At 38.9% G+C, this 14,243-nt stretch overlaps 1 protein-coding gene across 1 annotated transcript in view; it reads left to right on the plus strand.

Annotated features, from left to right (window-relative positions):
- The window catches only part of JAM2 (junctional adhesion molecule 2), a 70,182-nt gene that overhangs the window by 33,781 nt on the left and 22,158 nt on the right, over window positions 1-14,243 (plus strand). Inside the window, exon 2 of the mRNA XM_007466483.1 lies at window positions 8,432-8,497. Coding sequence (XP_007466545.1) covers window positions 8,432-8,497 — 66 coding nt within the window. The remainder of the gene's footprint in view (window positions 1-8,431; window positions 8,498-14,243) is intronic.

The following is a 14,243-nucleotide window of genomic DNA, read 5'->3' on the forward strand; positions in this document are numbered from 1 at the left end:
CTCCTGCACCGGCAGGCGGACTCTCAAGCACTGCGCCACCAGGGAAGCCCCAAAATCTTACTATTTTAAAGGTTGAACTGTCAGAGAGTGGACCCTGGAGCCCACTCTACTGTGGGTGGTCAAATTTAGAAAGCTAAATAAACCCATTAATAAGGAGCAGTCCATAAGTATGTGCCGGGATGGATTATTAGAGTTCTTACTAAGAAAAATTATACAAAAAAAATCTTATCCTTGCAAATTTTACAAAATGTGCACAAATTACTAGGCCCTCTTCACTTCACCCCCAGGCCCTTAGGAGGTGTCCAGGCAAGGGAGGACCCCAAAGCTTAAGCCTTATTAAACTCAGTCAGTCTGTCTCCTGTTATGTGTCTATTCATTGTATTCTATAGATCTTCTAATTCAGAAAAAGATTGAAAACATTAGCTGTGCACTATCTTCATTTGAGAAATGCAAAGATAACTTCGTTTGCAGATTATAAATTTAACAGACTGGTGATATTAGAGATCTTTTTGATACTTTTTATGCTAGTCTCTGTAAAACACCATTTGTATTCATAACTGCATGTTCACTCTTTCAAAACATAACTTTTGCTACATTAAACGGTTGCTATTGATTCCTGAAATTCAGTCAGTAAGGTGGAGAAATAAAACTCTTGAAGTGTAAAGAAAGTTTAAAACAAACATCTATATAGAGTTGGGGATAGAGAGAGCTTAACAGATGGTAAAGAGCTGTCTTCTCACATATGTTGCTCAAGTGGATTTATAGATATCAAATGACTGTAGAATAACCATTTCATTGTCCCCTGGCCCAAACAGCCACTGAATAATCTGTGTCATCAGTTGTTAGGACTTTCTGTGCAGATTTGCATATTGTAGAGATTCAGAACCAGAGTTCAGAATCCAGGTTCAGAAGCTTGGTTTTAGCTCTTTGCTCAGAGCTGATCAAAATTCTGGAGAAGTGACTAACAATACGTCTTCTCAAAAATTGTTTATTTGACAATTATATTAGTATGTTTATTGCTGCTGAGAAATGTAACTACTGAATGCTGGTGGTGGTTCTGGACTTTTAATCTTGAAAAACTATATTGAAGTTTAAGAATTAGCAACTATAATTTTACATTAAAGGGCAATGAATAATCTTAAAGTATCATCAAGTTCTCAAAACCTGATGTACCATCTATATTTTAAGGATGTTCCTGAGACACAACCCAGACTACAAATCAATTAGTGAAGAGAGACACTCAGGTTTATCTCCGATTTTAGTATCTTGGCCATTGTCTGTTTTGATACTTGACATCTTTAGTAATGATTTCCTATTTCACACTAACACAGTGTTAAGGTCATTGTTTCCTGGCAACTTAATCTTAGGGAAAACGAATTAGGACATAGAATGGTTAATATCCATGACTTACAATGAGTATGTGATTCCTAGTAGCATCAGTGTTGGAAGATAGCATTTCCTCATCTTCTCTGAGAGTCTGCTGGATTTGAGTTGACTGTTGTTGTCTATCTAAAATCTATAGTCAATGCCACTGGTGAACAAATTGTGTTTGGCTGAGGTTGTCACTTGGGGAGTGCCAAAGAAAGATCTCAGAATGCTCAAAAGCCTTCTTTCATGTCCTAGTGGTGAGCATCTGGTGAGAAATTCAGCTACTGATGGCTTTCTGATGCTGTTGGCCACCATTAAACATTTGAAGATGTGCTTGAAGAACCTTTCTTTGAAATTTTTGAGAATTTATTTTACTGTAAGAAGTTAATTTATTTACTTCATTGCAAATATCACATGAAAAATTTAATCGTCCAGTGGTTTGGGTAACGGAAAACTGTGAAAGTTTCCCTAAATTTACTAACGCATATCATTTTATGAAAACAACTTATACTTAGTTCCAAAGCATCATTTGTCCTTCTTGTATTCAAATGATTAAAAAATCAGAAAAGGGAGGGAGCAAAAATTTTTGTGCAGTATGTAACAAATATACAAAGTTTTTTCTAATTAATTCATTTACCATAAACATCTGTCCGTTAACACTTTCTCTGTTAAAATGGCAATTTGTTATAAACTCCCTGAATAATATTTTTACAACCCTAAAGATTGATAGTGGATGTGAAGTTGTCTGCAGAGTGCCTGAGAGTAGCATTGTTTGATACTGATTTCTTCCAATGCACAGATTTGAGAAATGGGGGATGAGGGGGTGGGGTGGGAGGAGGTCTGTGGAGCCAGACTAAACTTATCTGTAGGTAGATGCACATCTTGGCTTCCCTGCTTTCTAGTGTTGTGACCTTGAGCAAGGTACTTAACCTCTCTCAACTGTCACATCTGTCAAATAAGGATATTAACAGAATGGAGTCACATCTTTGTTAGATGCTAGGTTCTTAAGGGGAAAATTTATTCATTGTCAAAATCACCCTTAAATCCTTCAGGTCATCACTAACTCACCAGGACATCAGCCATGGGTAGCTCCAAAGTCAAACACATCTTTTATTCCTCCTTGCGCTTTGGTGTGGCTCCCCTTTCTCTGAACATAGGATGCCAATGTCTCATTAAGAAGAAGGGCCAGAATGGCCCGAGACTAGAAGAACGTGTCCGTCTGTGTGTCTGTCTGTCTCTCCCTTTCCCTTACTTCCTTCCTCTCCCTCATCCGCCCTCTACTCTCCCTCCCCTTATTTATTATTTTTTGTTTGCGGTATGCGGGCCTCTCGCCGTTGTGGCCTCTCCTGTTGTGGAGCACAGGCTCCGGACACACAGGCTCAGCGGCCTTGGCTCACGGGCCCAGCCGCTCCGCAGTATGTGGGATCCTCCCGGACCGGGGCACGAACCCATGTCCCCTGCATGGGCAGGCGGACTCTCAACCACTGCGCCACCAGGGAAGCCCCCTCCCTCCCCTTCTATGACCTATTATGGTTGAATGACAGATAGTGAGAGAGATGAGTATATTATCTAATATATCCTAATTCCTACCTCATTGGGTTACTTTCTATCCATATAAATATTTATCTGTAATAAGTACTGGATGGTATTATTGTTACTGCTCGCCCTATGGATTTTTTTAATATTTGTTACTCTAATAATTGTATATAAGTGATTAAACCACATGGCTAAGGGCTTCCCTGGTGGCGCAGTGGTTAAGAATCTACCTGCCAATGCAGGGGACATGGGTTCAAGCCCTGGTCCAGGAAGATCCCACATGCTGCAAAGCAACTAAGCCCTTGCACCACGACTACTGAGCCTGTGCCCTAGAGCCCGCGAGCCACAACTACTGAGCCCGAGAGGCACAATTGCTGAGGCCATGTGCCCCAACTACTGAAGCCCGCACACCTAGAGCCCATGTTCCACAACAAGAGAAGCCACCACAATGAGAAGCCACCACAATGAGAAGCCCGCGCACCACAACGAAGAGTAGCCCCCGCTCGCTGCAAGTAGAGAAAGCCCACATGCAGCAACGAAGACCCAATGCAGCCCCCCCAAAAATAATATAAATAAATTTTAAAAAAGAAAACACATGGCTATTAATTTTTATTTTTGAAAACTTATGAAAAAATTTATACCCACAGTTTTTATGACTTGCTTTTATGCACGGTATTCTCTCTAATGTACTTAAAAAATTTTTTTTATTAGGGTATAGTTGATTTACAATACTGTGTTAGTTTCAGGAGTACAGCAAAGTGAATCAGTTATACATATACGTATATACACTCCTTTTTAGATTCTTTTCCCATATAGGTCATTACAGAGTATTGAGTAGAGTTCCCTGTGGTATACAGTAGGTCCTTATTAGTTAGTTATTATTCCTTATTTATTTTTGGCTGCATTGGGTCTTCGTTGCTGGACACGGGCTTTCTCTAGTGGCAAGCAGGGTCTACTCTTTGTTGTGGTGCGCGGGCTTCTCACTGTGCTGGCTTCTCTTGTGGAGCACAAGCTCTAGGCGCGCAGGCTTCAGTAGTTGTGGCTCACGGGCTTAGTTGCTCCACGGCATGTGGGATCTTCCCGGACCAGGGCTCGAACCCGTGTCCCCTGCAATGGCAGACAGAGTCTTAACTGCACCACCAGGGAAGTCCTCTCTAATATACTTTTAAAACAAACAGAAAACCTCTGTAACATCTCAGTTTTTCCTAATCATGTTTTCAATGAAAAGTATTCACTTAAATAACACTTTTATAATAAATTTTTAAGTTGTGATAGTGTGAATACGTATTTATTCTTAGTCAAACCAAATTATTTTAGACGGGTGATAGACATATAAGAACTTTCATTCTTACAGTGGGGGGAGAAAAGAATCACAAAGGTTTTATTTGACTAGGAATTACTTGACTTGGAGATTTAGAAGTTATGGAAATAATCATCTCTTAATCTCATTTTATGAACTGCCAGTGATTTTGGAACACATCCATAGCTATGAAAGACGTTTTGTAGCTAGGTTTAAAACCAGCGGCCCTACATGACAAGTTTTTGTTTATTTTTCTACTTAACTTACTCAAGAAAAGTGAAGAAAAAAAATCAGTTCAAGAAACCAGCCAGCAGCCTGCCAATGCAGGGGACACAGGTCGAGCCCTTGTCTGGGAAGATCCCACATGCCACGGAGCAACTGAGCCCGTGTGCCACAACTACTGAGGCCGCATGCCACAACTACTGAAGCCCATGCACCTAGAGCCCATGCTCTGCAACAAGAGAAGCCACAGCAGTGAGAAGCCTGCACACAGCAACGAAGAGTAGCCCCTGCTCGCCACAGCTAGAAAATGCCCGTGTGCAGCAACAAAGACCCAACACAGCCAAAAATAAATAAATTAAATAAATATACTAAAAAAAAAAAGAATACGGCCAACAGATCCTATTCCTAACATCTGCTAGTGAAATATTGATACAAGACATTTTGTTTTCATAAATACTTATTGGGTTCAAGTTAGAAAAATAAAACTGAATTTGAAGACTTAGGCTGGAAAACAGTAGAAATCTTATAATTTAGATTTAGAGCTTTATGTTTAAATAAGTTCAATGTAAGTGACTACACTTTAAAAAATATTTTTACTTAATTAAAGGCAAACCTTGAAGTAAATGGAATTAGAGGAAGCAAGACAGAAGAAGATGCTTAAAATCATTGAAGGAAATATTCAGCCTACCAAGAAATGCTATCTATTCATTAATTTAATAGTACTAAGCCCCGTTATAATTTTTTTGCCTTCATAACTTTTGCAATTCAACCAATCCTTTCTTTTTCCTTGTCTGAGACACTTTTTTTTCTATTCAAAGATATACATACAAAAGTTATGAGGGAATTAATAAAATTCCTGAAGTTAACAGCTGTTATTTTCCGTAGAAATTTAAAAGTGATTTTTGAAAATTAAAGAAATAATTCTCAAAGGAAGTTTTAGCAAATAGAAAACTGGAACTGAGAAAAGAGAAGAGGGACTTCCCTGGTGGTGCAGTGGTTAAGAGTCTGCCTGCCAATGCAGGGGACACGGGTTTGATCCCTGGTCCAGGAAGATCCCACATGCCACGGAGCAACTAAGCCTGTGCGCCACAAGTACTGAGCCTGCATGCCACAGCTACTGAAGCCTGCATGCCTAGAGCCCGTGCTCTGCAACTGCAACAAGAGAAGATACCGCAATGAGAACCCTGTGCACCGCAACGAAGAGTAGACCCCACTCGCCACAACTAGAGAGAGCCCGCACGCAGCAGCAAAGACCCAACGCAGCCAAAAATTAATTAATTAATTTAAAAAAAGGAAAAGGGAAAGATGATTCAATCTGGTCCTAAATCTTCCAGTCTCAGATTGGACTAATGATTGCCTCAAATGAAAGAAGGCCCAAGACTCCTAAAGAAAATAAACATTCTCAGTAGGCAGTGTGGTGTTTGAAAAGTTCAAAGATATGATGTGAAGGGAACAAAGATTATCTTTTCCTATTTTGCCAACATTGTCCCCTCAACTGGTTTCTAGGGAATATGAATCTTCATTGTTTTGTCTAAAAAGTATACTAAAATAGTTCAAAAGTCACGAGAAACGCCAGTCATAATTGGAACTTCTCTGAGCACACTAATTTACACATTTCTAAAGGAGAAAAGAGACTCTTTCAAATTGTACTTCGAAAGTTTCACAGAATAGTGGTTTAGAATCAGAATCTCAGGAAAAACATTCAGCGATCATGTCATTTAAACATAGGTGTAATGCACAAGGACCCATGAGACCCTAACTTTTCTCCAGCTCACTTAAGAGGATTCTGGCTTGGCCAGCTTAGTCTCTTCCCTTCCTCTGCTCTCTGAAAATCCAAACCCTCCTTTTGGACTCTATAAAATAAAATTGAGGTAGGAGAGGAGAAGCTGGAAAAGAAAGGCATGAGGGGCTGCGGGGGCCAGTTCAGAGGACTATGGGACATATTCTAGTATGTGACAAAAGTACATGGAAAAGGGAAAATAGAGTATTTTAAAAGATTTCTTGGACCCCTTCATGGTTTTTGAAATATGCAAGCAAAAGAGTTATTTTGAAATTACTCTTTGGTGGCTCCAATACCTCTCTAAGACTGAGCCAAGTGGGTCACTGCTTTATACAAATATATTTACAAGGGCAGTAAAAAGGATCAGTTCAGGCCTACATTCTTCACATAGATTGGCCAGTTTCCTTAGTGAAGATGTTTGCAATTTAGAGATATGTAGAACCTGAATATTTAAACAATGTTGAACAGTTGAGCTAGACATTTGAGGTTTATAGTTTTCTGAGATTTTTAATTTCACAATTAGATTTGCTGTCCAGGCTTCCAAGAGAAGAGAGAAAGGAAAAAAAGAAAAAATTATCCAGAATAGCATGTATTCTTCAGGAGAGATAAAATCTGGCACAGTGGAAGATTCATTTACATGTCAATGTACTTATAGATAAATGATTGAAAGATAAGATGCCATGTCATATGAAGGCTTTTTCTCTCCTTCACAAAAGTGTAATAAATTATTTCATAGTTAAGAAATTCTGATCTTATAGGAACTTTCCAAATCCTTGAACTCATGGTTCCTTGCCCTCCTTAAGTCTATTCCTGGGTTGTCAAACCAGCCTAGCTGTAAGTCTAGAGCAGTGGTTCTCAACCAGGTAGGACTTCCCCATCCTACACTCAGGTGACATTTGGCAATATCTAGGAACATTTTTGGTTGTCATGACTTGGGGTAGGGGGGTAGGGATGCTACTGGCATCTGGTGGGTAGAAGCAGGTGATACTGCAAAGCATCCTACAATGCACAGGACAGCCTTCCACAACAAAGAATGATCTAGTCTCAAATGTCAATAGTGTCAACATTGAGAAAGCTTTATCTAGAGCTTTCCTCTGAGATTACCTTAGTGTCCTACTTCTCCAGTCATAGTCTCTTAGCTTCCACCTTCCTGTTATTCTTCTGAGACAGTCCTTGCCTTGCTTATTACCACCAATTTCTCAACCTATGCCATCTTCATTAGACCAGTGGACTTTTCCACCAGGCACCTTTGTTAATCTGTAGTCCTTCCTCATAGTTCAGCTTGGGAGGAACGTGATGTGAGGCCCAGTATAGAACAGTAATAAACAATGTGGGCTTCGGGTATAATTTAGGTAAGTTAAAATCCCAGATCCACCACTTACTACTAATATAACCTTGGCCAAGTTTCTTAGCCTCTCAGTGCCTCAGTTTCCCCACCTGAAAAAAATGTGGATTTCATCAGGTGGGGAAACTGATAATATCGGCACGATCAATCATCATCATCAACATCATCATCATCATATCAGATCCCATTAGGGATTTCAGTCTTTTATAGATCAGTGATTTTTCCAGGATTGGAAAATCATGGAACTGTTTAGGGGGATAATGAAGGTGTTCTGCTTGCATTTTTTATCAGAACTTTATTACACAAAGTTTATAATCATTATATATTATGTATATACTATGTACATATATACTATGTATATATCATGTACATACTATGTATGTACTATGTACATTTCATAGTAAATACGTTGAATGACTCATTTCTATATGATATAGGTATAGTCAGGGATAAGTTCATAAAGCAATTTATGTCCTTACATAAAGCACTAAAAATAATTAGCCTTTATTTACAGGGGGCAATACCTGTGACAGTACTAGATTGCACATTAGGCTGAATTAAGGACATAAACTCTTGTTTAACAGTTGAGCTTGTGAGAGTGTGTTGTCTGGGGGGGCAGCAGGGGGGAGGGGTGCAAATAGATGCATGAGTTCTGCTTTTGGGAAATGCTTAAAGGGCAAAACGACAATATAGAAAATGGAGAAAACGTATAGTTTGCCTGAGCTTTTCCTATTTTGATACTTTAAAACTTATGTGTTATGAATTGTGTGAAACTGTCACCAAACTTCAGGCTAGTTTTCTTTAATATGGCATCCCATTCAAACATTTGAAAATGGCCTTTTGCACTATTTTAATTATCCTATCTGTTTTAATCTTTCAGATCATAAGGCTTATGGATTCTCTGCCTCAAAAGATCATCAAGTAGTCACAGCAATAGAGTATCAAGGTAGAGTACCTTACTGATTTTCACGGTCTGTATTGTTGAAATAACTCACAGAGATGACACACGTTAGTGCCTTTCTGTTTGTCAGGAACCTCTGTCTCACTTCATGCTAACTCCCCTGCTGAAATGCTGCTCCCTGCTGTTTCCCCCTTGAGAACTCTTTCTCCACCTCCTCAGTAGAAATTTTGGACATTCCACAAGAGACGTGATGTATAAAGAATGTCTCATTACATAAAGTATCTGCAACAAAGCAAATCTAATTTGTAAAACTGGAAGGAGATCTTGCAAAGTTTCCAGTCAGCTAAATTTGATAAATGGGAATTAACACTGCAAACCCCACTCTGTGTATTTAAGAGAACGTTAATATAGCCTATTGTTGGGGTATCATTTTGCTATGTATTTTAGCCTCTTAAAATATTTATAAGGGAGGAAGTGGTATTTAACAGGTGTAAAGTTTCAGTTTTGCAAGATGAAAAAGTTCTGGCGATTGGTTGCACAACAATGTGAATGTATTTAACACTACTGAACTGTACAGTAAAAATCGTTAAGAAGGTAAATTTTGGGCTTCCCTGGTGGCGCAGTGGTTGAGAGTCTGCCTGCCAATGCAGGAGACACGGGTTCGAGCCCTGGTCTGGGAAGATCCCACATGCCGTGGAGCAACTAGGCCCGTGCGCCACAACTACTGAGCCTGAGCTCTAGAGCCCATGAGACGCGACTACTGAGCCTGCGCGTCTGGAGCTTGTGCTCTGCAACAAGAGAGGCCGCAATAGTGAGAGGCGCGCACACGGCGATGAAGAGTGGCCCCGGCTCGCCGCAATTGCAGAAAGCCCACGCACAGAAACGAAGACCCAACACAGCCATAAATAAATTAGTTAATTAAAAAAAAAAAAAAGAAGGTAAATTTTAAGCTATGTATATTTTATCACAATTAAAAATTTTTTAAGGATCTAATAACCAAAAAGAATTATAAGCCTTTATAAATTTACTTCAAATGTTGACTATCTACTACTTCTCTGAAGGGTTTTTACCGAGAATGCATTAATAATACTTGGGCAACCTGAAAAATTACTGTTTCTTAAATGTGATGCTTCTTTAGACCATAAACACTTAAGAAACTGATTTCAAATGTCTGATCCCTTTTCTTTAGGCATGTCTTAGTTTCCCGCAGTTGGAGAGACATAGGTTTGGAGTAAAGAGAAAAAGATTTTAAAAAGACATGAGAAGAATTAAATGATCTAGTATTTAACCAGTGCTTACAGTCATGCCTGGCATAGAGTAAGTTATATGTGCTTGTTAAATAATAATATGCTATAATAAGAATCAGTGAATCAGTCATTCACTTAAATAATTATTTAGGTTATTCAGGTTCTTTGAAGTCCTAATATTTTACATGATTAAGCTAATAAAACACTCTTTATCATGACATAGTTTTAAATGGGGAGAGGTGGGAAAAAGAAATTAATGATTGGTAGTAATTTGGGACTATGGAGTACTTATGGGGAAGACAAACACGGCTGGGTGAGATGCCAAAAAGGAGACTGGAAAAGCCAATGAGTGAGCACAGTGAGAGGAAAAGATGGAGCAGGATATCCAGGTGGGACAAAGGAAACAAAGTTAATTTCTCTCACTTTTTACTTTTCTGGAGGATCTTACTGTTGGGTCCAGCTGGATACCGTGGATATTCATCCCAGCCTCCCCAGGCCCTACGCCATGATATATGAATTAGGATGCCAAAAGTATATTCTTTTTTTTTTTTTTTTTTTTTTTTTTTTTTGTGGTCCCGGGCCCTCTCACTGTTGTGGCCTCTCCCGTTGCGGAGCACAGGCTCCGGATGCACAGGCTCAGTGGCCATGGCGCTCCACGGCATGTGGGGTCTTCCTGGACCAGGGCCCAAACCCGTGTCCCCTGCATCAGAAGCCCAATACATTTTTTTAAAGTAATGTAAGACTAAAGAGTATACTTTTGGGGGCTTCCCTGGTGGCGCAGTGCTTGAGAGTCCGCCTGCCGATGCACGGGACACAGGTTCTTGCCCCAGTCCGGGAAGATCCCACATGCCGTGGAGCAGCTGGGCCCATGAGCCGTGGCCACTGAGCCTGCGCGTCCGGAGCCTGTGCTCCGCAACAAGAGAGGCCACAACAGTAAGAGGCCCGCATACCGCAAAAAATAATAATAATAAAATAAAATGTATGTTTTATTTTTAAAATAAATCCTTCTGCAGATAGGAAATAGAAAATCCTTCTATGTTTATTGCAATCAAATGTTAGTCTTATTTACTCCCAAGTATTTTCTATTTTTTTAATCTCACCTCTGCTCCTTTTAATTAAAAAATACATTTTGATTCTATTTTATATGTGCTCCAATCATTCTAACTTGGCTTTCCATAAAGTAAAAATAAATTTCTATCTATCTTCTTCAACATTTCACTTTTAGGATATTTTATTCAGTAACTTAATTTTACTTAAAGTCTAAAAGTTTTTTTTGTTTTTACTTTTTTTTAATTGAAGTATAGTTGATTTACAATGTTGTGTTAATTCTGCTGCACAGCAAAGTGACTCAGTTGGTTATGCATATATACATTATACATTTTTTTATATTCTTTTCCATTACAGTTTATCCCAGGACATTGAATATAGTTCCCTGTGCTATACAGTAGGACCTTGTTGTCCATCCATTCTATATGTAATAATTTGTATCTACTAACCCTAATCTCCCAGTCTATCCTCCCCCACCTTTCCTCCCCCTTGGCAACCACAAGTCTATTCTCTATGTCTGTGAGTCTGTTTCTGTTTTTTAGATAGGTTCATTTGTGTCACATTTTAGATTCCACATATAAGTGATATCATATGGTATTTGTCTTTCTCTTTCTGACTTACTTCACTTAGTATGATAATCTCTAGTGGCATCCATGTTGCTGCAAATGGCTTTTTCTTTTTTTTAATTTATTTATTTTATTTTTGGCTGTGTCGGGTCTTTGTTGCTGTGCGCAGGCTTTTCTCTGGTTGCAGCAAGCGGGGGCTACTCTTCGTTGTGGTGTGCGGGCTTCTCATTGCAGTGGCTTCTCTTGTTTCAGAGCACGCAGGCTTCAGTAGTTGTGGCACTTGGGTTCAGTAGTTGTGGCTCACGGGCTCCAGAGTGCAGGCTCAGTAGTTGTGACGCATAGGCTTAGTTGCTCCGCAGCATGTGGCATCTTCCTAGACCAGGGCTTGAACCCGTGTCCCCTGCGTTGGCAGGCAGATTCTTAACCAATGCACTACCAGGGAAGCCTCCTGTAAATGGCTTTTTTTTTTTTTAATGGCTGAGTAGTTAGTATTCCACTGTATATATGTATCACCTCTTCTTTATCCATTCATCTGTCAATGGACATTTAGGTTGTTTCAATGTCTTGGCTATTGTGAATAGTGCTGCTATGAACATAGGGGTGCATGTATCTTTTTGAATTATAGTTTTGTCCGGATATATGCCCAGGAATGGGATTGCTGGATCATATGGTAATTCTATTTTTAGTTTTCTGAGGGACCTCCATACTGTTTTCTGTAATGGCTGCATGAGCTTACATTCCCACCAACAGTGCAAGAGGGTTCCCTTTTCTCCACACCCTCTCCAGCATTTGTTATTTGTAGACTTTTTATTGATGGCTATTCTGACCAGTGTGAGGTGATACCTCATTGTAGTTCTGATTTGCATTTCTCTAATGATTAACAATATTGAGCATCTTTCATGTGCCTCTTGGCCATCCGTATGTCTTCTTTGGAGAAGTGTGTATTTAGGTCTTCTGCCTATTTCTTGATTGGGTTGTTTTTGTTTTTATGTTGTTGAATTGTACTAAAATATTTTATGATTTGTGTATATGTGTGTTCCCCCCAATTCATTCAGTTTTTTGTCTCTTGTCTCTATGATGTCAATAAATCATGAATTAATTAATTCCTTCTTTTCAGTACTGCTTTTCTGTATCACTTCCCATAGTGATGCCAAAAGCAGAATGAGAGTAAAGTGAGTGCTGCTCTGCCAGGCTTGTAAGTTACATGAGCAGCCTTATGCAGAGAGCACAGCCCTGAGAGCAATAAATCAGAATTTAATAGCATGCTTTTCTCCACAGAAGTAATAATTTATGGTAATTCTCCAGAACTACTTTGGTAGTATACACTCTCTTCTTGCATTATGTAAGATTTTGATGATTTTTAACTTGAGCACAGAGAATGAAATCAAACAAGAGTCAACAATACAGAATCTTAGAAAAATTAAAATTCACAGTGATTCTAGCTGTGTGATTCCTTAAAGTGATTATTTTGCTACATGTTGAACAAATGCTTTTTCCAAACAAAGAATTATCTTTTCTCAATCCAAACTGGAACAGATATTTTTGGAAATGTAATAATCATCTTAATAGAAAAACTTGGCGCATTTTTCTGTTCTAATATGCCTTGCTTTGAGAAAGTATGATTTATGTCTATATTATTTTCTTTGCTGTCTCAAACACAGGAAACACTTTAGCTCAAATCTGAGTAATTTGGGGGTAGATTTATGATGGTATTAAGTATGGATTTCTACCATGCCAAGGCAAGCTTACAACTAACTACAAGTAAGAGAAGTGCCTCATGGGTAAAAGTAATAATAACCATTTATGGAACATGGACTATATATAGAGCACCATGTGCACCCAAGTATGTAAATATATTATCTCATTTAATCTTTACTACAACTTTGCAAGATGAGTAATGTTGTTCTTGTCATTTTACAGATGTGAACACAATCACAGCTTTTTTTAAAAAAGTTAAATAATTTGCTCAATATCACACATCTGGTTTATGTCAGAGGTCAAACTTCAAAGCCTGTGCCTTAAACTACTATATTATGGCATAATAACGCCGATGGCTAGACACAGAAAATTATGCTGGCCATGAATGTTGAATTTGGGCTGAAAAGAGAGAGGAGAGTCCATGGTAGTTAGCTTCTCAGTTCACTTGGTTCTTTATCCTCAGATGTTGGCCCCGTGATTCAGTAGATTTACTGTTTCTCACAGTTTTTAAGGTCAAGGTGTTCCCCTGCTTGGAACACTCCCAAAGAACCACAAGGCGAAATTCAGATTCCAGGAAATTCAAAAATTCAAATTCCCTCTTTTAAGTCTTTGGTTAATTATCACCTTCTAAATGAGGTGAACTCTGACTACTCTATTTTTTTAAAACTGCACCCCTATTCCCCAGATTCCCAAACTTCCTGTACTCTGATCTACTCTTATTTTCATAGCACTCATGACCTCTTAACGTACTATATAATTAACTTCGCGATGTTTCTTGTGTGTCTGACCCCCTGCAAATTGTAAGATCACAAAGGGGAGGGATCTTTGTTTTGGTCACTGCTATAGCTCAAGAACAATGCCGGACACACAGTAAATACTCAATATATTTTGGACAAATTGCATAGACCATTTCTCCACATTTTATATGGTCAGCGAGATTGAGGCTGGAGTGTAGTCACTTCACTTAAGAAAACCATTGGTTACATTTTTAACATAATTTCTGCAGAGGTTTTCCATAGAGTAATGAGTATAGAAATCAGGAAGAATTCACCAAAAGGAGTGTGTGTGTGTGTGTGTGTGTGTGTGTGTGTGTCCAGTTAAATATGTGAAACAATATGATTATTTGAGTGTAAATTTATTCCTAAGACCTAGGAGTGTGAGCTAAAAATGAGTGTGGGTGTGTGTTTAATTGCTGGAAACTCAACAAAATACGGGAAGGAAACCTATCTAGAG

Source organism: Lipotes vexillifer, unplaced genomic scaffold, assembly GCF_000442215.2.
Source record: "Lipotes vexillifer unplaced genomic scaffold, Lipotes_vexillifer_v1.1 scaffold340, whole genome shotgun sequence".
Lineage (NCBI taxonomy): Eukaryota > Metazoa > Chordata > Mammalia > Artiodactyla > Lipotidae > Lipotes > Lipotes vexillifer.